This window comes from Callospermophilus lateralis, chromosome 12 (assembly GCF_048772815.1).
Source record: "Callospermophilus lateralis isolate mCalLat2 chromosome 12, mCalLat2.hap1, whole genome shotgun sequence".
Taxonomy (NCBI): Eukaryota; Metazoa; Chordata; class Mammalia; order Rodentia; family Sciuridae; genus Callospermophilus; species Callospermophilus lateralis.
This window is the reverse complement of record NC_135316.1, coordinates 59,339,583-59,365,068: the sequence shown is the minus strand read 5'-3', so window position 1 is coordinate 59,365,068 and position 25,486 is coordinate 59,339,583. Positions and strand designations below refer to the sequence as shown.

The window sequence follows — 25,486 nt, the reverse complement described above, 5'->3', positions numbered from 1 at the left end:
AAAATCCTGGAAATGAGAATCAGATATCAATATTATTTAAAAATGCTCAGGTTTGATCATCACAACAATCATACCAAAAATCTTCTTGTCTGTTTTCATATTTTTGAAGGAGAATTAAATGAATATTAGTTAGCTGAATACTAAAAAGATTTAAGTCTAAATGTAAATTTTTTGAAAAAAAAAGAACAGTTTAAGAATATCTCACATAACCCTAAGATTCTTCTTTTTTCCTTCTTTTTCTTTTTTGTGATGTTGAAGATCAAACCCAGCGCTAATGTGATCTGCCACAGAAGTAAAGTTCCAGCCCTATGACTTTGAATTTTATTGTGACTCATATAAACTCTCAGCTTATTAGTCATGAAAATTAAAACAATGAGAAGTCTCAATTAATATAATTGATGAAACTGCTTAAAAATAATATTAAGGGGCTGGGGATGTGGCTCAAGCGGTAGCATGCTCGCCTGGCATACGTGTGGCACGGGTTCGATCCTCAGCACCACATACCAACAAAGATGTTGTGTCTGCCGAAATCTAAAAAATAAATATTAGAAAAATTCTCTCTCTCTCTCTCTCTCTCTCTCTCTCTCTCTCTCTCTCTTTAAAATAATAATAATAATAATAATAATAATAATAATTAAGCCTAATAGAAAAAACAGTTTAAAGAACTATGATGATGTTTTATTGAAAAAACAGTAATTTTACTCCTAGAAAAGTAACCTAAGGTAGTAATCATGGATGTTTGCCAAGACATCTATAAGACAAATTATAACAATACAAATTGAAATTCTAGACATTCACTAAAAATAATACTATAAAAGAATATCAAGTAGCATGCAGTTTCATAATATAGTATCTACATACAAACCAGTCACAAAATAGTTTCACAAAATCTATGTATAGATTTAATATACATGGAACCTACTTGCAGTTGAACTGAATTATGCCGAAGGCCCTCCACAATAGAAGAAAATCTGTCAATTTTTCTTTCTTCTCCAGCTGAAGTTAAAGCTTCTAAAACTTCTTCGAGGCTATTGGAAATGTGAAAGTCTATTAATTAAATAGCAAATGACACAAATACCATCATGCAACTGCTTCATCCTGCTATAGGTGTCTATATGCTGAGGCAACCAGTAACACTTTTAGAAGTAACTTCCTGAGTACATACCATGGACCAAGCACTGTTCTAAGCATAATTTATGCTTCAATTCATTTAATCCTGACAATGCCCTAAGAAAATGTACATTCATCAAGTATTTATATACCACTCACCACTTATCAGGCACTATTTGAGCCACTTTACAAATATTAAATATTTTTTTTAACTTTTTAACTGATACATTAAAATTATACATATTTGTAGGGTACCGTGTCATATTTCTATACATGTATATATCGTGGAATGCTGAGATTAGGATAAGCATACTATCTCCTCAAACTTAGGTCACTTCTCTATGGTAAAAACAAACATTCAAAATTCTTTCTTCTAGCTTTCTTGAAATACGCAATAGATTATCATTAGTAGAGTCAATTTACTGTGAATTAATGTATATAAAAAAATATATGATGTGAGTACTATTATTAATCCCCACACTAGATTAGGAATCGGAAGCAGAAAAAGGTTAAGCAACTTGTTTAGTGGCTCACATCTGCTACATTGTGGAACAAGGTTCTGGAACCAGATAGTCCCATTGCAGTGAGCAAAAAAAGCTCTCACCAATACATTCCAATGCCTTTCAAATAAATGAAGTTGTAATAGCCAAAAATACACAGTAAGATACTTTAAGTATTCAAATGTACAATATAATTATGCAAGAGCTATATGCCTCCTCCTCTTGTAAAGAATAATGTGTATCTAAACTATTATAGATGCTTATTTTGTGGTTGGAGGCAAATAATTCTAAATGTTAATTACATTATTTCAATACCCATTCTGAAGTCAAGAAGCAATAAAAAAGGGAGAAAAGGAAAGGTGGAAGAAAAGGGAGAAGGAAGGAAAAGAAAGAGAAAATGGGAAAAGAGAGGAAGAGGAGGACAAACAGAAAAAAAGGAAGGAGAGTAGAAAAAAAAAACAGGAGTCCAAGAGGATCTGGAGAGAGGAAAAGGAGGAGGGAAGAGAGAAGGGTAGTAATTAGGAGAAAGAAAGGATGGAGGAGAATGTATATCAAGGAGAATATCAACATGTATACAGATGCTAAGACATTAATTCCACAACAAAAAAAAACATGATATTTTAAAACTGCAAAGGATAAAGTACTAAAGCCAGATGCCATGCTTGGGACAATAGCTGGGTTTAACTAAGCCTCTTCTACAGATATACACTACAGGTATACACTGGGTATACACTGGGAACAAGGAACAGGCCTAAGTGGTGCCTTTGACTCTGCAACTGTGGCTCCTCTAAACTGGCTCAATCCCACTGGCTATAGCAGGATCTCCCTGAGGCAGATTTTCAAAGGAATGCAGGAGGCTCTGCTGATTGGGCTCTGCATACCCTTATATGAGATGTTTGTGTTCTTTTGGTTGTTCAGTTCATTCATTTTAATCGTTTTCAAAAGGCATTTATTTGCTTTCTTATAATTAGAAGACCAAATTCCTTTAATGAAGAAAAAAAGTTTATAATTATCTGGAATAAGTACAATAGTCTAAGAAATACAGCTAACTGCTTTAAAGCTTTAGTATGTACTGTATGGTCAAAGACTTTGTACCCTCAGGCAGTACAGTATTATCACATATAAAATTTCCAAAATATACATATAGATTTTTCAAATACCTATGTTTGTTTTTATAAGGGAATATACATAGCACACAGCTTGAATTAATTCTATCTCAAAAAAATTAAATAGAACCAATATATATATTTTTCAGTCTGCACATAGTGTTTGAATTCAAAACAGTTCAAACTATGATAAAGAAATCCGTTTTTCAATGGAACATTTTGGCTCATAACATATGGATAAAGAGAAAAAATTACTCAGCATTTCTTTTTAGTCAATCAGAATTTAAATCAAATGTTTACATAAAATTCAACATGTATTTAAATTTTAAATGAATAGATACCATTAAATGAATAAACTTTTGAAGCTTATTATTTACCATGACAAAAAAGCAAAGAACACTTACATGCTTTCCTCTCCTACAATGCACACAGCGGAAAGGAGCTTAACCACATCTGTCATCATACTGGGGTGCTTGGGATCCATGGCTTTGGCCAATAAGGAAAGACTCCTTTCTTCACTCATAATTCTTTCTAAGCCATACTATATTATTTTGGAAACAAGAGGTTAAATATTAGGAGTTAATTGAAAAAAACATGCCTAAATCGAAATGCAGTTATTTAGAAATTTTTATAAGAATACATTCTCACAACTAGTAAAGTCTGAAAACATGCATGCCTACAGCACATTAAAAATTCACAAAAGTATTCACATTATGTCAAGAACTATGAGGCTATACCAAATACAGAGAACACAAGAGTAAAATGAGATTTTCCAACAGCAAAACAGACCATACTAAAACAGACACCGAGGTCATGAGGAATTTATTCCTGGGCAAGAAGGCTGGTAAGAGAGCTATATGCATAAGTAAGCACACAGCACTGTTGAAGAGAAAAACAAGGCAAACCACATTGTGTGCAGTAATCTGTCATTTTGAACCAATAAGTAAAACTATTTTCAATAAAATTAATCCACTATAATAAAATCATTTCAGCATATAAAAAATGTAAAACATTCTATTGATGAGAGGTTTCACATTTTTCTTCCTACTTGAAATCCAGGTGTATTTTACACGTACAGCACATCTCATTTCAGATTAGACACATTTCAAGCACTCAAGCCACATTTGACTACCATATTATATTGTGCAGGCCTAAAGAGTAACACTATATTTATAAACCAGTAAAAGTTGAAGGACAATCTGAGGAGGGTCCCATGTAGAAACTGCCTTAGCAAATGTTGTGTCCTAATCACAATGATAGTAATCATCAAGAAGGCAATGCAGTTGTAAACACAAATGTTAATTTGGGATGAGGGTCATCTATTTGCTGCTGCCAGGACATTACATCCAATAAGAAAATGAGGAACTATATTAAAGACATGGTAGCTTAAGATTGTATACATCTCTTGGGCCTATTTATAATCTATCTGTATAAGTGTCAAAAAAAAAAAATAGGCTGAACAAAAGCAATTGAATAATAGCATTTACCTATCATGCATCTCAAAGGATTCCTCTAAGGAAGAAGAAACTGGTTGATCTGAGACAGGACTAGGCACTAAAAAGAGGCCTTGATTCCAATTAGAAACCTATCAACTATGACTTGAAATTAGCAGTACATATAAGCACCAAAGTCAAAGCATAACAAGTTTAGACCCAAATGCTTTGACTGTTATAAAGGCCTATTTATAACTTTCTTGCCTTGCATCTGACATTTATGTAAAGAAACCTTCACACTGTGCAAAAATATTGCATTTGCTTTAAACCACTAAAAAACACAGGTACAGTGGAGAAAGTACAAGCCAATGGATGGGCCAAGTACCCCAGGGTAAGACTTTCACAAAGACTTCTCTGTCTCCATGATGGGAGAATGTTTCCAGAAACAGCTAAGCCAGTCATGAAATGCTCACTTCTGTGATACCCAGGACTGGAAACAGCAAAACAGCAGGCATTGGAACAGAAACTACAACATGCCTTGATAATCATAGGAATTGTCAGCAGATTATAAAGTACCATTTAAATCTGGTTCACAAGGTCAATCAGTCAATGATTACCACGAACCAAAGAGCTCAGTTTGTACTAAAAATTCTGAGGATTAAGGAAAGCTTGTACCTAGCATTTCCCCTTCATTTCCCACCTACCTGGCTTCCCTTAGCCAGTGTCTATCATTCTTAATCAGAACCATGTAGCTCCTCCAGCCATTCAAGATGACTCATGGTGATGTCCTTCAAGTGGTACTACCTACTTTCTCTGCAAAACCCTCTGACTCTTAAAATAGTGTGTACGAAGGATAGAATATAAGCATTTTCTGATTTCATGGCATTAACTGTCATCCTGTGGCTCCAAAGACCCATCACAGGCAGTATCCTCTGATTTGGTTCATGTAAAAATGTGTAGTGCTCAGTTTAATGGGATTGGAATGAGGCCTGATTGCCACTATTCAGTATCTATAATTAAACAGAGAAATACCACCAACTTGTATAAAGTTACTCTCAATTATATATAAAAAAAAGTGAAGAGAAACCAAAACTATTGACTCTACATGCAAAATAGCCAACTTACCAGTGATAGCAATTAAAGTGCTTTTAATGAAGGCTATTATAGGCTACAGAGGTGTGACAAATTTTGAAGATCTAAGGATGTAACTTTCTGAATGTCAAGGAACCACTCTGGGTAATATAACTGGCCTGTTCTAAACTGAGACCAATGCCAGGTTCCCCGTGCATTCTACATGAGGCCCATTATTACCTAACAGAATTTCAGGCCATTGAAGATGATGTTTTAGGTAGGATATGATATTCTTCAAAATATGATCCACATACCAGTTTGATTTGAAAAAAAAATGTACCTTGTATTTGTCTCTACTTTCAGTCTATCACAAGTAAAATTTCTAATTTCTATATTCTCACTTTAGAAGGAGTCTCCTAAAGCAGCGCTATGAACTCAGTAGGAAAATACATGTCCCCATCATCAGTTTTTGAAGAAATGTTAATAATTTAAGTACTAGTACTTAAGTATGTAGTCTAAAGTTTATTTAAATAGAATAAGGCAAAATGTCATACATTGAAATTAATCAGAAACATACAGAGTTTGCATGCAACAAATATCAGCAAACACCATCAATAAAATTTTCTTCTCTGAGGTCCAACAGCAACTAAAATATCCAGTACTACTTCACTCATTGTGAAGTATACATACTTAGATGTTCAAACTAAAAGAATGTCAGGAAATAATGTCAATTTTGATTGTCAACAATGCATGGAAGAAAAAACGAAATGTGTCAGATAAATGCAACTTCAGTAAAGAACATAAAACATCTCTTCTTTCTAATGTATTCTCTTTAAATATGAAAATCCTACAGATACTCCATATTATGTGTGGTCTCAATATTATTTGTATTAATCAAGACTGCTCCATTTCTGAAATCTTCTCAGACCTGTTGACATTAATTTCATTATAGATTATAATTCCCTGGAATGTATACAAGTGCTAAGTTGTTGCAACTTGAATCCTTGGTAATAATTATCATTACACTATTTTTTAAATAATCAAGTTTTAATAATCATCTATTATTCTAAGTTGGCTAATTCTGTATTTTTGAAAATTAAAAGAGGATGAAAGAAAAGAAGGGATTTAAAAACGAGAAGGGGGAATGAAAGAAAAGAGAGAATTTATCTACATATGAGGATTTACACATCATAAAAGGTCCATTCAATCCCAAATGTCTCATGTTGCAGGACAGTTTGTTTCATACAAACTTGGAATCCAATTCAATATCTCCATTATGTACTGAAAAGCATATGAGAACAATACATCTCTTGAATGCAAATAAAACACTATATTACAAATATCTAGTTCATATAAGAATTGATGATGGACAAATACTAATTATCTATGTGCATACCTGTGTATTCATCAAGGCCTTTAGACACTGTATGACTTTGTGTTGGTTCTTCTTTACAACTTTTTCTTGGCTGTATAAACATAAAAAAAAATCAGTATTGGAATTAAAAGGGGAAATACAAATATAACTGAATTGAAAATTTTTTGCAGTACTTACATTTTTCCATTAATCAATTTTTCCAAAATGTCTAGTAATAATCCAAGTCCCTCATGTCCAAAGCTTTCCACCCAACTGAAAAATGGAAAAAGGTAGGGTTACACATTAAGTCACTACTTGAGTTTAGAATGTCATGATAATGTCTATACACATAAGGATTTTTTGCTTGCTGTACTCAAAATCATACATACACACATAAGAATAACAACAAATACAAAATCACTCATGATTCCTAATCTTTCATAGTAGAAGAAGGGGCAATATGGGATAAGATGGTGAAGAGCAACTCAGCTTGCACAGGCCTGTTACAGCCTATCTCTTCCATGTTCCATGTTCAACAGCATTATGTTAGTATCCTGAAGACATCCCCAGCAATAACAAGTATCTACATCACAGAAACTTTCAAACCCACCAGAGTTTCACCCACCCATTCACCTAGATCAGGCTATAAAACATTTATCAGCACACCGCTTGATAAACCCCATCATGGACTATTTCAAAATGGGCAAATGAATGAAGATCTGTAGAGGAAAGATGCAGACTAAGAAAAATATTACTGACAAAAATTGTCAACATAATAAAAAGGATGCTGTACAAGAATTTCACAAACTACTAAAATGCAGCTTACTGAATGTTAAGAATTTCCTAAGTTTCATAGTTGACTTGCATAAAATGATTTTTAATGAATATTTCCATCCTGATAAAATTGCAACTGTTCTATAAAACCACTGATCCAATCATGACATTTAAGTAAGACATTGTTACTACTACACAACAACTTACCTTGAACATAGAAAAACCACCTTGGTAAAAATGAATAGCTTATTTCACTGGTGATTTGGAAACCTACACAAATAATACAATGATAATAATATATCTCCAAAAAAAATTGGGTAGGGAAAAAAGCTATACTAGGATTCACAGGTATATATTTGTTTGTATGTAAGACTTTATATGTGCACATAATTTCAATAATAAAATGTCAGAAACAAAATTTCATCAAATTATCAAAAATAGAACATCACAAAGTATAAAAACAAGTTTGTGTAAGTCACATGCCATAATATTACTTTGTTTTTTATTTCAGGTACAACATTTCCAATTAAACAAGAGTAAAAGGTATAATCAAAACAGCATGATATTGGCATAAAAACAGACACACAGACCAAAAGAAAAGAACAGAAGGTCTAGAAGTAAACCGAAAAATTAACAACAAACTAATTTACAATAAAACTGCTAAGGATATGCAATGGAGAGAAGGTCTTTTCAATAAATATTGCTGGGAAAACTAGGGAATTCTTATGCAGAAGAATGAAACTAGACTCCTAACCTCTCGCTGTTTAGAGAAAAAAATCAATTCCAAATGGGATTGAAGACAAAATATAAGACTTGTGTATTGGTTTAGGTGTGAGGTGTCCCCCCAAGAGCTCAAGTGTGAGACAATGCAAAAAAGTTTGGAAGAGAAATGATGGGGTTATAGCTTTAACATAATCAAGAACTTAATCCCAGATGGGATTAATTGAGTGGTGGCTGGAGGCAGCTGCAGTGTGGCTGGAGGACATTTCCTCTGGGGACTTAGCTTTGGGGTAGGGGAGAATGTTCATATCACTAATCATGAGGAGAATACAAGTCAAATCCAGAATGAGATATCACCTCACTCCAGTACAAATGGCTACTATCAAAAATACAACAACAAGTTCAAAGTGCAACAAGTGCAAAAAAACTACAAGACAAAGATATGAAGTAAAGAGAACCTTCACAAGCTGTTGGTAGGAGCAGCTGGTAAGCACAGTCATTATGGGAATACTATAGAGGTTCCTCAGAATTTCAAAACCACAACTACCACATGATCCAGCAATCCCCCTGCTGGGTATATATCCAAAGGAAATTAAATTAGTGTGTCAAAGTGACATCTGCACTCCCATGATTGTTGCAGCACTATTCACAATAATCAAGATAGGGAAACATCTAAGTATCTATCAGCTGAGGAATGGATAAAGAAAATGTGGTACATATACACAATGGAATACCATTCAGCCATTAAAAGGAGAAATCCTGGCATTTGTGACAGCATGGATGGAACTAGAGATTATTAAATGAAAACAAGCCAGGCACAGAAAGACAAACATTTCATAATCCCACAAATAGGTAGAATGGAGAAGAGTTGATCTCACAGAAGTAGGAAATGGAAGAGAGCTTACAGTAATTGGGGAGAGTAGGGGGAATGCAGAAATGCTGATCAAAGGGTACTAAGTCACAATTGAGGCAGAAAAAGAACTCCTATTGTGCTCTTGAACAAGAGGGAAACTACAGATAACAATTATATATTCTGTACCTTCAAAAGTCAAAAGAATTTTGAAATTTTTTATAAGCATGCCTGTAATCCCAGTAGCTTGGGAAGATGAAGCAGGAGGATCACAAATTTAAAGCCAGCAGCAGCATCTTAGCAAGGCCCTTAGCAGCAATTCAGCAAGGTCCTGTCTCTAAAATATAAAAAGAGCTGGGGATGTGGTTCAGTGGTTAAGAGCCCCTGGATTCAATCTATGGTACCAAAAAAAAAAAAAAAAAAAAGATAGAGATAGAAATGTTTAACCTGATTTAAACATTTCACAATATACATATGAATTAAAATATCACCATACCCCATTATATGTATAATTTTTATGTTCCTCTGTATGTGTATGCATTTTAAAAATTCAGTGCTTAAAATCCATTTTCTTCATTTGCACTCTGAAACACAGATTGCCCACCTACAAATTTTCAGAATTTGATATTACAAAAAAAAATCTAAACAGCATATTTCTTGCCACTTATATTGACACTCCCCTGTCAAGATGATTTTATTCATCTATTCTCTATCCAGGAAAAGTCACAGAATAACTAATTCAAAAATGCACAAACATAAGAAAGACACTCCCTGCAACAGACTGAAACCTGCCTGCTATTATGACTAAAACAGTTAAATAGATGTTTCTGTTTCCAATCAAGATGCTACTTCAAAAAAAGAAGAGTTACTCTCCATTATCAGTAACAGACAGACTGCCTGTAGGCATTTCATATCTTGCTTTCAAGTCTCATGAGAACACCTAAGCATCTGCTTAACTGTTTGCCTTGTTGACATTCTATTTTGTATTTATTCTTATTTCACATGCGGCAGAGAAGCTTAAAATCAAACATATAAGGAATCATTTAAGAGCTGACTTAGTTGGTATTGAGATGCATAGAGAATCTGTGCTCTTCGGGCCCCGAGAGTTAGTACTTCCCCAGTGGGCCTTCAATATTTTGTTTGGAGTGAATTTTCAACCACTCTATATTCAATGTATATTCATAAATATATTCTAAAGCTAATATAAATAGTTTCAGATTATTCATACTGCTACCTTCAATGTGCACAATAAAGTTAATATTCACAAAACTGCCTTATACCAAAATATACAAAGTGATTTTAAATTATGTTAGTACAAAAAAGACTTTTTTGCACTAATTTTGCTTATGTTGTAACCCACTATAAAATTTATTAAAACATGCCAATCCATGTAAATTGGTAAAGCTCTCTGATCTGAGTAATTAAAAATACAACATAGCCATTTAAAATTTATCATTCCTAACATAATAATTATAACTAGAATAATAGGACCCCAATCAACTATTTCTAAACCCACTACATACCTCTCCTTTAAACTACAGAATATAAATCATTAAAATAAAATTTACACCTACTGATGTATATTACATGTAAACTAATTCTCTATCAAACTTATTAAAGTTCCATGTGAAGAGAAATAATACCAAATTTATTTATATTCCAGGTTTTAATTTGCTGTGGGAATTAATCTTTCAACAACAAAATCAAAGAGGAGGGCAACACTATAAAGTATAACCAGGTTACACATTACATTTCATTAGAGATACCAAAAACAACAAAAGTGTGACAGGGTGCCCCAGTCTGGCTAGGCACAAATCATGAGCCACTCAAGCAGGAACAAACTATATTTCCGAACTCACAGGAATGCCACCCACTCAGCCCTTCCAGGCACACCACCCACCAATGGAAACTCCCCAGGAACTCCAAAGTAGCAGGCGCCCCCCCCAGGGGGACAGCAGGGGTCTATATACAATTAAATACACAGCTTAACATAACCATCAATTTCAATGGCTCCCCTCTCAACCATTACTTCTGGCAAAATGCCAGGGGCCATTCCTACTGTGGCTCTCAACAACAGGGTACAGTGAGAGGAAACAAACTCTTACTAAATAAAACATTTAAACATTAAAACACAAACTAAATATGCATTAAAATTTTCCATATTTTAAGACTTGTGAGGCCAGCATATTGCTTAGCAAGTTGTCATTCACAAACCTCTCAGTGGTTTCACCCACCCCTACTATTTTCAACAATATTATTTTTAAGAATGGTGTAAAAATATCACTTCCTATCTTCTGGAAAGATGTTCAAGATAATAAGGGATACTGAGTAGGCTGATCCACAATCTTGACAGAGGTTTATTGAAAACCATAGCTTTTTCCACAAGTGAAAATTCTGTCATCATCAGTGTAAGAAACAACCTAGGAAAAAACTGATCTATAAATGATCAATCTTCAGGTAATAAAATCTATACTATTTGCCTTTTGTCAGCACAGCACCATCAGCATTTTGTGATTTGACCACAAACTGTATTCATGGTTGAATAAGCACTGTGTTAATACTGTTTCTTCATGAATAGAAATGAGAGATCAGTATGATATTTGAATTGGAAAACACCAAAACACAGCATGCTAAATGTTAATTTAACCAAAATGTGCCGTGTGTGTGTGTGTGTGTGTGTGTGTGTGTGTGTGTGTGAGAGAAAGAGAATGGAGATTACAATCATAGGTCCTCTACCACTGAGCTACATCCCCAGTACTTTTTTATAATTAATGTTGCTAAATTTTAATTTGAGACAAGGTCTCACTATGTTGCTGAAGAGCCCTTGAACTTGCTTGGGATCCTTCTACCTCTGCCTCCCATGTGGTTTGAGATTACAGGCATAACCCACCAGGACAGGTTAAAATCTGCCTCTTAAAATTCTATAAAGGGAGATATTAAACTCTCCTCTTTCTTAATTATCTTAAGAAAAACTTCTACAACTAAGACTTCCCAGTAGGAGTCTCAATGTAGGTAAAGAGGTGAAAAAAAAAAACTTTCATAAAGAGAGAGAAAGGGCGGAGGGACAAGAGAAAGTTTAGAATCACAATGTTCAAACCACCTTTGAACGTTAAAAAGTAGCTTGGTTTTTGAAATTCAGTTATTGTGTTATGCTGGAATTCGGGACCCCCAAAGACCACCAGAGACCCCAGATCGATGTAAGCAGCAAAGAGGTGTTTATCGCAAGCTAGCTGGGTCTGGGTCCTCCGTGCACGCACACACACAGCAACTGGTGACGCTGAGAGGCCCCGAGCCCAGGGTTTGCAGTAGTTTTATACATTCTTTGGAGAGGGCAGGGACTTCACATACATCATAGCATCTCTTAGCAAATCATCACACCCCGCTGGAAAATCAAATAACAACTCTAAAACATGATTAGCACATTCACTGGCGGGAACAAGTCGGGTAGGGGTGATTGCTCAGTACAAAAGGGGTATTCATTTGAACTGATTGGTTTAAGCCAAGAGGGGTGTATGTGCTGAACTACATGGTTTCCCAACATGTTATCATCCACCATAAACTACTGGGAGGGTCATCTGGCATCCCAGGTATTTCCCTGTCTCATGCTGATTGGTGGCTGCCAGGGGGCTGCTAAGGATCCCCACCTAGCCTGACTGAGTCAGGGACACCTGGCGCAGCAAATCTCTCCTGTTATTTGTAGATAAACAACTTAGCAGTGTGGGAATGTGCCTAGGAGTGCTCTGTGGGTTTTTCCAAGGACAAAGGCCATGTCCCTTCCTTGGACAGGCTTTGCTTTGAGATAGAGGCTGGTTTTTCAATTGCTTAGAGAGACACAGTGAATTCAAAATTGTGTTGTTTCTGACATGTTACTGGTTTTAGGAAACAAACACCACTACTAACCTCAAAGAGCAAAGGAGACACTAGTTAGTTACCAGATTTCCCTCCTAGTCAAAAGCAGCATAGTTCTATCAAGTAAGATTCCACCCTTACTTTGTTTAAAGTTGTTACCTATCTTCTCAAATGTGATTATAGGAAGGAAAAGACAAAGACGCCAAGGATTCTCAGAACTGGATTAAATCTATAAGTCTATAACAGCAACTTACCCAAAAAAATTCTCTAAGAATAGGAAGCATTTCTTATTTGAGCAAGCAGTGAGACAGACTAAGCACTCAATAAATGGTTTAAATGAAATTTAATCTTCTTTTATTTTTATATGTAAGAAAAGAGCCAGCCAAGAGATGTTAAGAACACTTAGAAATATCATTTAAGGGTGCTGATACCCAGGCCTATGACCTTACTTCATAATACAGAAAAGGTCCTAATAGGAGCACTTCCTCTATACAACATTACAGAGCCTATCTCAGCCTTCATGCTGAAACCATCAGTTGTGATTTCAGAACTGGTATCCATACTTAACCAAGGAGGAAGAATCTGGAGTACCTGTTTGACTGACTGCTGCTCAAAGGGTGTAACTACATCACCATTAAAAATCAAGTGTTCATTAACAACTTCAGTCAGTCTTTTCTTAAGGGCTCACCTTGTGCTTGATCCTGCACTAGATACAAGAAACACAAAACTAAATAAAATATGTTTTCTACCCGTGAAATCATCACAGAATAGTGGTTAAAACAAATGTGAAGCAAAATCATTTCCAAAACACAATAAGTCCTATGATCATGGTACTATGGAAACAGAAAGTAACATCTCTGTGTATGAGTGTGTCTCCCTCCCCTCTCCTCCTCTCCTTTCTCTCCCTCCCTCCCTCCCTGTCTCCCCTCCCCTCTCTCTCTTGACTTCAACACCACTGATGTCTGACCTAATTCTTGAAAGTTAAGTCATAGAAAGGAGACAGGTTTCTAAGGAGAGAATATATACAGAGATACTAGCCATAAAAGATATGGCTGTGATGATCACCACAGGTAGCTAAATCAGAAATAAAACCAAGCAAGGAGGAAAGGGTGTATGATGCCACAGCAACAGGAAGCCATCAAAGGGCTAGGCATGCATGGTAGGTAGGGTACTTGCGCTGCCCACCAAAAGATGTGTACAACCTAACCCCAGAACCTATGAATATATGGCTTCACATAGCAAAGCAGGAAATGTTGCTAATCAGAAGATCTTCAAATTGAGATTACAGGCATGACCCAACAGGACAGGTTAAAATCTACCTCTTAAAATTCTATAACAGGAGATATCAAACTCTTCTCTTTCTTAATTATCGTAAGGAAAACTTCTACAACCAAGTAGCACTTCCCAATAGAAGTCTCAGCATAGGGCCATCCTAATTACCCAAGTAGTTCAATCTAATCACATGACTCTTAAAAACTAAAACTAAACTGGATAAGGAAAATGAAATGGAAAAGTCAAAATAAAATAGACTCATCCTGCCCTACTGATTCTGAAAATGAAGTAAAGGGGAACAAAACCCAAAAATTCTTGGTATACTCTAAAAATGAGAATGTCCCTCAGCAAAGAGCTACAAAGGAAGTAGGACCCTCATTCCAACAAGTATAAGGAACTGGGTTCTGCCTACAACCCAAATGAACAAACAAATGATATTGAATCTCATAATTCATATACATGGAATGTCTCTTTATATATTTGGATTTTCTTCAATTTCCTTCACTGTTATTTCACACTTCTCAGTATTAAAGGCCCATGCCATAAATTGTTAGAATTAACAGTTATGGTTTTAAGCTACTGTAAATGCTAGTGTTTTCAGCTTAATTTTCTACAAGTTCATTGCTAGTATAAAGACATAAAATTGATTTACGAATATTTATTTTGAATCCTGAAATCCTGTTGAATTTATTAATAAGTTCTGGGAATTCTAGGAAACTTTTAAAGAATTCTCTGTGTAAAATCATGTCATATTCAAAAAAGGAATGCTTTCTTCCTTTGTGATGTATAGGCTTTATATTTTCTGTTCTTGCGTTAAGGCTCTGGCTAGAACTTCCAGCACTGGTGAATAAAGGTATTGAGAGTAAGCATCATCTTGTTCACAATCTCAAAGGAAAATCATTCGGTCTTTTACCATCAAATATAATATTGGCTATACCACCTTGGTTGAGCTCTAATAAGTCCCCATGTATATGACTTTCTTAAGGCAGCCATAAAAAATTACCACAAAGATAATTCTTTAAAACAACCCATATATTCTCTCATACTTTTGGAAAATATATGTCCAAGATCATGATGTCATCATCAAGATAATGCTCCAAGTCTGCCTCCTAGTTTTTCGTAAAGGTGTCAACCCTAGATGTTCCTGTGTGTTACTCACCATATGGGACACAGGTAAAATGGTATTGTCTGTACCTGAAGATTATTGTTTGAGATTTTCAAATTAGGAACTTCATTTGCTTAACTGTCATTAGACCCTGTAACTATTTGTGTTTCTGTGGTAGTTCATGCTTTTTCACAAATTGATATATTCTATCTAAACTGTTGTTTGTTGTGTTTAAAGTTGTTCAGTTGTATACTCCATTTTCTATTACTCTCATGAAATACCTAAGGCCTTATATTTTACAAAGACAACAGGTTTATTTAGCTCTCCCTGTGCAACAAAGGTGTGCTCCTATTCAGGGGATATGAAGACAGATGTCACATCTGGATGACTGGATGCTGCCCATGGCCTCCTGTGAGTTGGGGACTTAGACTGACCCAAATATACATCCCCACCTAACTGCATTTATGACCAGCAGGCAAGAAGAGGCCACAGGAAGTTGTGGACCAAAGGAAGGCTCAGGGAGGACAGGCATTTGGTGCCCACTGTGGAAAACTGAGCATTGTCTGGAGGGATGGCACCGATGGTTTGGGTACTATTTGATGAAAGGGCCCCAGTATGGAGGGCCTTGGCACCACATATTTAAATAATTTAGTAAGAGAAAGAGCGTTTCCTTCTTAAATAGAGAGGGGAGTTACAAAGCCCACAAAGGGGAGACCAACATCTGTTCTAGGATATTCACAGAGAGAACACCTGACTGACAAGTGCCAGCCTAAGAGCAGGCCTATAGGAAAATTCCAGTTTCTGAGATCAAGCCACACAAAATGCACAAAAGACATTCCTCTTCTACATTGCCTCCCTACCATCTTCCAGAATTTCTGCACGTCTATCTATGTTACTGTCCCAATGTGGGCATGGAGTTGTCCACCTGGGCCTGGGTTTCATCCTGAGGCACAATCCTCCATGATCCTCATTCTGCCTCTCCTGTTTCCAAGAATCTCCTGTACTCTGTAACCTTTCAGGAAGCAATTAGTCAATCCATTCCCTAGGGGACAGTTAGATCAAAAAATGTCTGACCATATACAGTGTGCCCCTGCTTCAAGCTGGGAACTGGCTTTGCCTTAGGAGAATTTATAATTCTTTAGATTTATTTTCTTCAGAAAATTATTCAAGAATTTTCTCCATAAAAAACTTCTATGTATCTAATAATTTCATAATTGGGTTCCTACCAAAAAAATGACAAACTGTTAAAATGACACATGTGACACAAAATTCTTTTTAAGGAATCTAATTCTGACTACTAAGAGGAAGAGCAAGAAGAAGCTGTCAGAGCAGTTCTGGGGGCCCACCCCTGTGGAGATATCAGGGATGAAGATGCCTGTAGCTTCCCATCCTGGCTAACCTGAGCACTTTCTACACATTGTGTATACTTCATGTAATATAATTCAGTGTCAGCGAATCCAAAGATAAGAGCAATTCCACACTGTATACTTTGCTTTTATGTAAATGGCATCCAGAAGACTGCCTGACATCTCCACTCCCAAAACCCCATGTGCTTCCTTCTCTACTACCTTTAGCAGCGACCATGAGGTGGCTTCAGGTGGGGAGGCTGCATGGAAGGTAGTAAAGTACCCAGTCACTGCTACAGACAACCCGCCCACCCCCTGCCCAAGACCCACCTCCCCCTTCCCTACACATGATATTACAGAGATGCCATAGAACACTCTGGGGCCTCCAGTGCACGCACTCTCAGATGTGATTGCTCCAACAGTTACACCACGGTCTCCACACATCTCAAGGAGGGACCTGAAGACTGGGAAATGAATTCCTTCTGGCAAAGGCCACCAGATAATGGGTATCCATCCACACTGAATCAAGTCCCCATACACACTAAGTCAAAGCTAGTGAGTACTCTACACTCACTCAAGGCAAGTAAGTTCCCATCTAAAGGTGAGGGCTCAAGGTGAGCGAGTCTATCACACTAAAACAGAAGGAGGCACAGAAGCCCAGGTCAAGGAAAGAATGGTTGATGGGATCCTGCCCTCTCCCTGAGCATCCTCCATTTTTTTTTTCCAAAATTTGAATAATATTTTCTTTATTTACAAGTTAGAATCAAGAGACAAAGACAGTTCAGGGGATCACACACACACACACACACACACACACACACACACACACACCCCTAACTGTTGAATCCACCTTTTTTTGTTGTAACCTTTGGAATATCAATAATTTGACTATATAATTTGAGAGAAACAAATTTATTAAGAAATATCTCCACCATCCCAGAATATGGGAGAAAGGACAGAGAGAAGCAGGGTAGGAAGAAGTGTCCCAGGGAAGAGTCTCATCTGATGTCTCTCACGGCTTGGGGCAGAAGAGACTCCTCATGTCCAGGTGAAACCAGATGTGCTCCTGAATTTATACAGAAACCTCCCTGTTTCTAAACTGAGCTGGGTTCTGCTCTCCTTGCATTGTAGCAACATTTTCACTCATACACGGCAAGCAACAGAATAGCTGTCCAAAGAAGGCAGTGATCCTTTGCCTCACCCACTTCCAGCCCTTCCTGTTGCCATGGGAATGTACTCTGTTGTCATCTTGGGAAAAATTGCCCCGCAGTAACATAATATGGGGTTGGGGCACATCAGATACAGAGCCATACTGGGAGGCAAGGCTAAGAGTTGGGGTCTTCTGATGCAGGAAGAGCAGACTAATGGCAGGCACACTGGCTCTTCTGATGCTCTTCTTCCCTATTTGGCCTCCTCAGGGCAAGGGGATCATATGAAGGGCAGGCTTACTTGCACTCCTCTTTGAGAGGACAGGGAGATTGGAAGTATCCATGGGCCATGGGTGAGGTACAACCCTCCATCCAACAGGCTTCATCCATAACATGTAGCCTGCTCCCTGGCTTATCTGGTACCGGACTATGAGGTACGTAGCCATCGCATCATGGAAGTTTCTCTTGGATAGAGACACCCACATATTGTAAGGGTCGTAACCCATGTCAAAGAGGATTGATTGTCAATACTGTGGGGTCTAACAGGTTAGGAAGGGGCACATCATAAAGAATAAATACTCCTCACCCTGATTCAGCTATGACTCCTCAAATATTTCCTCTACCAAGAGCCTTGCGATGGTGTCCTCTAAGGATTTACTTGATGAGTCTTCGTGCTTCCACAAAGATATGCTTTGGAAATTCCAACTTGAGGTACAAGAGCTGTCTCCTCAGCTCCATAATGGTGGATACCCTAAAAGGGCACCTCCCTGTCAACATAAAATACAGAATGACACCCAGGTTCCAGCTGTCCATTGGGGAGTCCTCACGTACTTGCTTTCAGACAACTTTCAGGGCAAAGTACTGAAGAGTACCCCAGAACTTGTTCAGATGTTTTCCAGACTTAAACCTGGTACTTAAGTCAAAGTGGATGAGTTTGCTCTTGCCTCTGGCACCCAATACAATGTTCCCAGCCTTCAGATCTCAATGCAAGATGCACATCTTGTAGCAGTAACACATGCCAGATGTGATCTGCATGAATAGTCTCCGCACCTCCTCCTCCTGCATGTCCCTAGGTGGGATGTGGTGATTCAGGTCCCTTACCTGCATGCTCCACTATGATGTAGACATTTTCAAGGGTTTCAATGACCTGAAAGAGCTGGATAACATTTGGGTGGTTCAAGGTCATCAACTCATCTATTTCACAGCAGGCCACTGAGCTCCTCTTTCCTTTTCGCAGGACTTTCACCTCCACCTCTGCTTCAGTTAAGACATGGTAGGCTGGTTTTACCTGACCAAATTCCCTATGTCCAATGTCCCTCAAGACTTACAGTGGTCTGTGAAGGCCTTCTCATGGCAGGAGAAGGGCACCAGGGGACCTACACTAGTCTTACTACTCTTACCATGCATCCTAAGCAGGAACACCAACTAAGGATGCTACCTAAAAATAAATAAATAAATGATGAGAACAGCAAGCTAAAAATCAAAAAACCAAGACCTCCCGCCGCCCCCCAAAAAAAAGACCACAACCACCAATCATACTTTTATGCTATAAGTATTTCTCCTCGCCTCTGAACTATCTTAAGTGAGAACAGGAACTGTATCTAATTTAATTTTGTATGTCTGGTGCCTAGAAAAGAACATAACACCTAGGAGGTTTTCACTTAATGTTGTTGGTCAATGATTTTTGGCTGACTGGTGGGTGGGTAGGTGGGTGGATGGATGAACAAATAGATGAATGGACAGATAAATGAGTAGTGAGAGGCATGGATGGCTGGAAGGAAGGATGAATAGTTAGATGTATGGTTGTGATACCAGTCTTTAATTTCAGGATCGGGTCCTCATTCCCCTGATGTTCAAAATTAAACACCCAAAAAAAGCTAGGCAAGAGAAAAAGCGAATTTTATTTAATAGATGAGAGAGAGACAGAGATTACCCCAGAGAGAAGGGAACCCAGAACTGGTTCTTGTGGGAGCAGGGGGGGAAAGAGGAATTCATGGGGAGGATTCCTTTTGCTGGAAAGTGCGATCCATCCCCTCTAATAGCATATAAATACCTTATTTTCATATAGTGAAACATCTGTGTCAAAAAACTTCCACTCATTAAACCTATCTTAATAATGTACATAGAACACTGTTTTTCTCATGATATAAAAAAATATGTGAATACACATTGTTTCACATGTGTTTTGTTTGTGCAGAGAACCAAACTGCAAATTCGTTCTGCATAAAATCTTCCCCTTTATGTTATAAAGTAATCATTAATCCTTTTTTAAAAAATTTGGCATAAACTGGAATAAACAGATATGTTTTTTCCTCAAGGATATTAGCTTTTTCACTATGGGATTGGGAGGGGCTTTCACTATTATGAAAATCTGTTTTGGACACTATTGTTGAATAACAAACTGCCTCAAAACTTAGTAGAGAAAAATATCAACTGAATTATGGTTATGGTTTCTGTTGTGTCAGAAATTAGGACAGAGTACAGAGTGGATGGCTTGCCTCTACTTCATGTTCTCTGGTTTTTCATCTAGGAAGACTCAAAGACTTGAGGGAGACTGACAGCTGGGAACTAGAATCATTAGGAGTCTCATTCACATGTCTGGCACCTGGGTTGAGATATCTTACACACTGAGCTCAGCAGGACTGTCAACCAGAGTGCATAGATGAGTCCTCTCCATGCAGCTGTGCTTCCCCCCAAGTGTGGCAGTCTTAGTATAGTTGAACATTGAACTTGGCAGCTTGTGGGTCCAGTGCAAAGGCAAGGCAGAAGCGTCATTGCCTGTTATGACTCAGCCTTCATAGTCACATAGTATCACTTCCATCATATTTTATTATTGAAGTAGTTACCAGTCCATGCAGGTTTCTAGGCAGGAGATATAAACCTCACACCTTGATGGGAGGTATATAAAAGAGTTTTGTAGTTATGTTTAAAACCCCTTTAGCACTAAGTATTAGAAACTGAAGCCTGGAATCCAATGAAAGACAATCTTATCTTAATTCATTTCATCACCTTTTGGCCCTCATTTTCATTGATGTATATCATTCACTTTTCTGTAAGAAACTGGATCTCTAGCCTCCCCATCATACCCAGAATGTGCTGGCAACACAGTGGCAAGAAAACTCTACCTCCTTTTCTGAATTCAGTGCTTATCATGGACTATGCCAATTTTGAGCAAGGAATCCTTGGCACTGGTTGGACCAGTGGCAGAGAATCTTCCTGATGTTCTGAACATTAACAGAATACATGTTCTATTCAAGGCAAAGCAATTGGGCACAGAATAACATGCCACAACTGGACAAGCATGCTGAAAGCAGTGATCCACACCAAACTTCCATCTACCCCACAGCACCCCTTCTCCTTAGGATCTTGTCTACTGGCTTTAATGCTTTTTCCAGAGAACAATAGTCTCTGGAAAGACTCAGAGCCAGGGGAAAAGCAGAAGTTTCCTGTGGATTCAGATTGTTTGAGATATGTTGTTTGGGACTAAAAGACTCCTGTGAGAGACTCATCCTTAGCCTCATCAAGTATCTTTAGAATATAGGTAAGTGTGTGCCAGAATCTTGGGTCAGGGCACAGGGATATTGGGACTTGAGACCCACAGGTACTGGGGAATTTAAGAGGTCGCAATGTAGAATGCCAAGATTCCAAAGATACCTTGCATTCCCTCCAGCAGGACACCAAAGTAACTCATAGTCACCAATGAGAACCAGAGGTGTGTCCTGGTTCAGCTGGGACTAAGTGCCAGAGGTGGTGCATACTGCCTGCCCTGGCAGAAACTGAAGTGACTGAGTATCCTATAGGCAATCAGCTGTGGCCAGTAAACCCTGTGTTTACGTGCATTCACATCATCTTATCCACTTGCCCCAAATGTCTTACCATGTAAGAGAAAAATGATATAACTAGCATCTCGACTCCCATAGCGTCACCCAGCAGCACCTGGCAGATCCAGTTGTAGTCTTCTTTTGTGTGTATTGCTCAGGATACAGAAAGACCATTAGCTAAGCTTGATAATACTCTGCCTTCATTGAGCCTTATTATGTTGTATGCATTTGAAAAGATGTGCATTCTCTGTTTTGATCAACGTAACAATCCTGAACTAAAGTATCAAGTATCTCAAACATTGGTACTGCTAAATATTAATTGGTTTTCCATAGTGACAGATGAATCTAAGAGTTTTTATCCATAGGTGTTGAATTTTGTTATATAATTTTTCTAGGCTTGTCAACACAGTATATTATATAGGAATTTTCATGTCTACATTTATGATGGATTTGTCCAATTTGGGTTTCTTCCATTATTTTACTGAGCCACTGTCTTTTCTAGTTTAATGATCTGGTAACACCAGTTTCATAAAATAAGTGTAAATTGCTCCCTGCTCTTCTACTTCATGGAAATGAATGCATAGAATTGGCACTGATTCTTCTTTAACTGTGTGGTAGAATTCTCCAATAATATCATCTATACCTGAAGATCTTTTTGGAGATTTTCAAATTAGGAATTTAACTTCCTAATGGTCATGGACCCTCAAAGGTTTGAGTTCTTGTTGTAATTCATGCTTTTCCAAAAACTGGTCTATTTCATCTCAATTTAGTTTGTGTGTTCAGTTGTTCAGTTATACTACTCCATTTTCTGTTACTCTCATAAAATACCTGAGACTGGATACTACATAAAGAAAAGAGTTTTATTTAGCTCATGGTGGTAGAAGCTAAAAGTCCAAGATCAAGTAGCCCCATGTGTTTGGTCTCTGCTGAGGATCCAAAGGATAATAGCATCTCAATGGCGGGAGCACATCCAGCACAATAAAAAGAGATCATAGGATGAAACAGGAAGGCAGAGTGAAGGACCAGGCTCATTCTTTTATATTAAATCACTCTCCAGGAATTAACTGGGTCCTACAAGAACATCCTAATCCCCTTCAAAGGATGATGCCCAGTGATCCAACAACCTTTCACTTGGTCCACCTAGTAAAGATTTCATACCACCCGGCAACGTCACCACACTGAGGAGCAAGGTACCAATGCATGAACTCTTGGCGTACACACTGACACTACACCCATAACAACACTAAACATTATTTCTTTTTTATTCAGGGTCTGTTGTGGTTAGTATTTCATTTAATACTTGACATTGAAATCTTGTCTATACTTTCCTCCTTCGTGAAGGTTATTACAAATTTGTTAATTTTATCAATCATTTCAAATTACAAGCTCTGTCACAATGAATTCTTCCATTGTTTCTATTTTCAATTTAATTAATCTCTGCTCTTATTTTTAGTAAACCCTTTCTAAAGCTTGCTTTTCATTTATTTTGCTCTCCAACCACAGCAACCCCACCCAAGATTCCTTAGGTAGTAGTAGCAATTACTGACTTAAGCCTATTCCTCATTTCTAATGTGTTTTTAATGCTATCAGGTTATATTTTCACTAGGTTCAGAATTTATTTATTTCTCTTCAAACTTCCATGACCATAGATTTTTTTTTTAGAAGTGTGCTTATTTTCCAAGGCATTGGAGATTTTCTTTTATCTTACTGTCTTCTAGTTTGAGTCTCTGTGGTCAAAGAACACACCAAGTATGATTTTAATTCTTTTAAACTTGATAACTTTATTTTATGGCATGGAATATGGTTTATATTGATTGATTCATGTGCTTTGGGAAATTACAAGAATACATATTCTGTTATATGGGACTATTGAATTTTCCTATATTTTTGTTAATTTTCTGCTTCGTAAAAGGTGTGAATATATCACTGAACACATAAAACTAACAAAATTTCATAACTTAAATTTAGAAAGTCAGTTTTAATATGGTATAGTATCCAGATCCAATTTATATTCCTGTGTCAGAATAATATATCATCTTTGCTGAATGTAATTACATATTTTAAGCATTTATTTTCACCAACCCTTAGCAAGCTCACTAAAAAACTTATTAAATGAACAGTTTTACAGGGGAGTACAAAGCAATTAACACACCTATAGAGCAAAACCAGCATACACTTGTATCCCATTCAAAGCTCCATCCACCAAAGTTACACTAAATTACAGAGCCAGTCTGACAAAACAAAAATTAATGATCTGATTGCAAAATCTACTGAATTTTAAAATAAAATCCTTAAAGTTTATTTTCTGGGAATTAACTTTTTGAATAAATTACATATTTAAAAGCAGCCATTTGGGAGCTGGGGTTGTGGCTCAGCATTAGAGTGCTCGCCTAGCACGTGTGAAACCCTGGGTTCGATCCTCAGCGACACATAAAAATAAATAAAATAAAGGTATTGTGTCCAACTACAACTAAAAAATAAATATTTTTTTTAAAAAGCAGCCATTTATTTCACAGTCTAACATTAGATGAGATGAATCAGGCTGATCACATACAGAGCCCATGGAAGAACATCAGGAAACCAAAACGCATGAGCCACTAGGATATTGCATGTACCTGAAGAGAGCTTTAGTAAATGGGAAAATAGTCCTGAGAAAAACGCCCAGGATGCACCAGAGAGAATTTAAAAGATGAAAAAGTGAAAGAGAACTCTAAAATTCAAGAATTCTCCAGGTACCAATCAGAATCCTAAGGGTTCATGCAAAAGAAAGCATGCAAGAGAAAAAAAAATAGAGCACTCTCCAAGCCACGCATTTCCTGCTCAAGCAAACATGACCTTCATCAGCCTTCCCTCAGCATTTGAGGAGCTAAGTCTCCAGAGACTGTGGTGGGAGAGAAGAAAGGAACGCAGAAGAAAATTCATATTATTTCAATTCTACTGCATGTCACATATGTCCCATCCATTGGGCTCAAGATTGAAATCTCCTTTCTTGTTTTGTCATGGAACAGAGTTTCACTATCTTTCATTGATTTGTGTGCCCTTGTCGGTTAGCACAGAATTTGCACAAGACACCAATCATATTCAAGAAGCAAAATAAAATAAAATGTCTAGCAGGATAAATAAGAAATACCATCTATCACATAAAAGAAACTTGAAAACACCAAAGACAGAAAATATCATTTAAAAAGGCAGAGAAAGAGGACAGATTAACTGCAAAGAGTTTTAGATAAAAAGCCAAGCTCTCATAAACAGCAATGAAAAGATGAGAAAAATTTTACCTTCAATGTGCTAAGAAAAGATAACTAAAAGCCTTCAATGTAATAAACCAGAGAAGGGCTTGCCTTCAAAAGTAATGACAAAGATAATTTCAGATGAAGAACAGAATTTAAGCAACAGATCCTAAGAGATAGTAATAATACACTTGAAGCATAAATAATCAGTGAAGAAAAGTACAGAAATCAGAAAATGATGAGATTGTGTGTACACTTTGTGCACATACAAATTTGTAGTGTAACTCAATAATATTCCACTTTATAAAAAAAATACAATTAAAATGTTACTTAAAACTAGCATATTAATCAAAGAAGAAGGATCAATATGAAACCATTCTTTGATTCAAGAGAAGAAATTATTGATTAATTTCATTCATTTTAAGTATATGCATATTAAATCCCTTTGCTATTATAAGATCAGAAAGGACTTTTTGTCTTCTAAGTCAGTAAATGAGAGAAAATGAAATTAAATTTAAAATGTATGCAAAAAAAAGGTAAGCCAGAAGGGAAGTAAGAACATAGGAATGAAAGAAGGAAGAGGAGAAGGAGCAGAAACAGGAAGACTCGGGGAGACGAACTTGAAAAAATCAAACTGAAAATTCAAAATGAAATATCAGATATCAATCTCAATATTTTTTACTATAGCTACAAAAAGATGAAACTACCAAATAAAAACAAAGATTATTAGACAGGCTTAAAAAACTTATTCCTATAATATTTACAACAGATATTCCTAATATTTAGGAAAAGGTATA

At 36.9% G+C, this 25,486-nt stretch overlaps 1 protein-coding gene across 4 annotated transcripts in view; it reads right to left on the bottom strand.

The window, feature by feature from the left end:
• Diaph3 (diaphanous related formin 3) overlaps window positions 1-25,486 on the bottom strand; it is a 464,142-nt gene that overhangs the window by 325,764 nt on the left and 112,892 nt on the right. For all 4 annotated transcript variants that reach the window (XM_076871975.2, XM_076871976.2, XM_076871977.2 and 1 more), the window contains 4 exons: window positions 6,773-6,847; window positions 6,617-6,686; window positions 3,121-3,257; window positions 923-1,028 (listed from right to left, as the gene is read on the bottom strand). In XM_076871975.2, coding sequence (XP_076728090.2) covers window positions 923-1,028; window positions 3,121-3,257; window positions 6,617-6,686; window positions 6,773-6,847 — 388 coding nt within the window. The remainder of the gene's footprint in view (window positions 1-922; window positions 1,029-3,120; window positions 3,258-6,616; window positions 6,687-6,772; window positions 6,848-25,486) is intronic.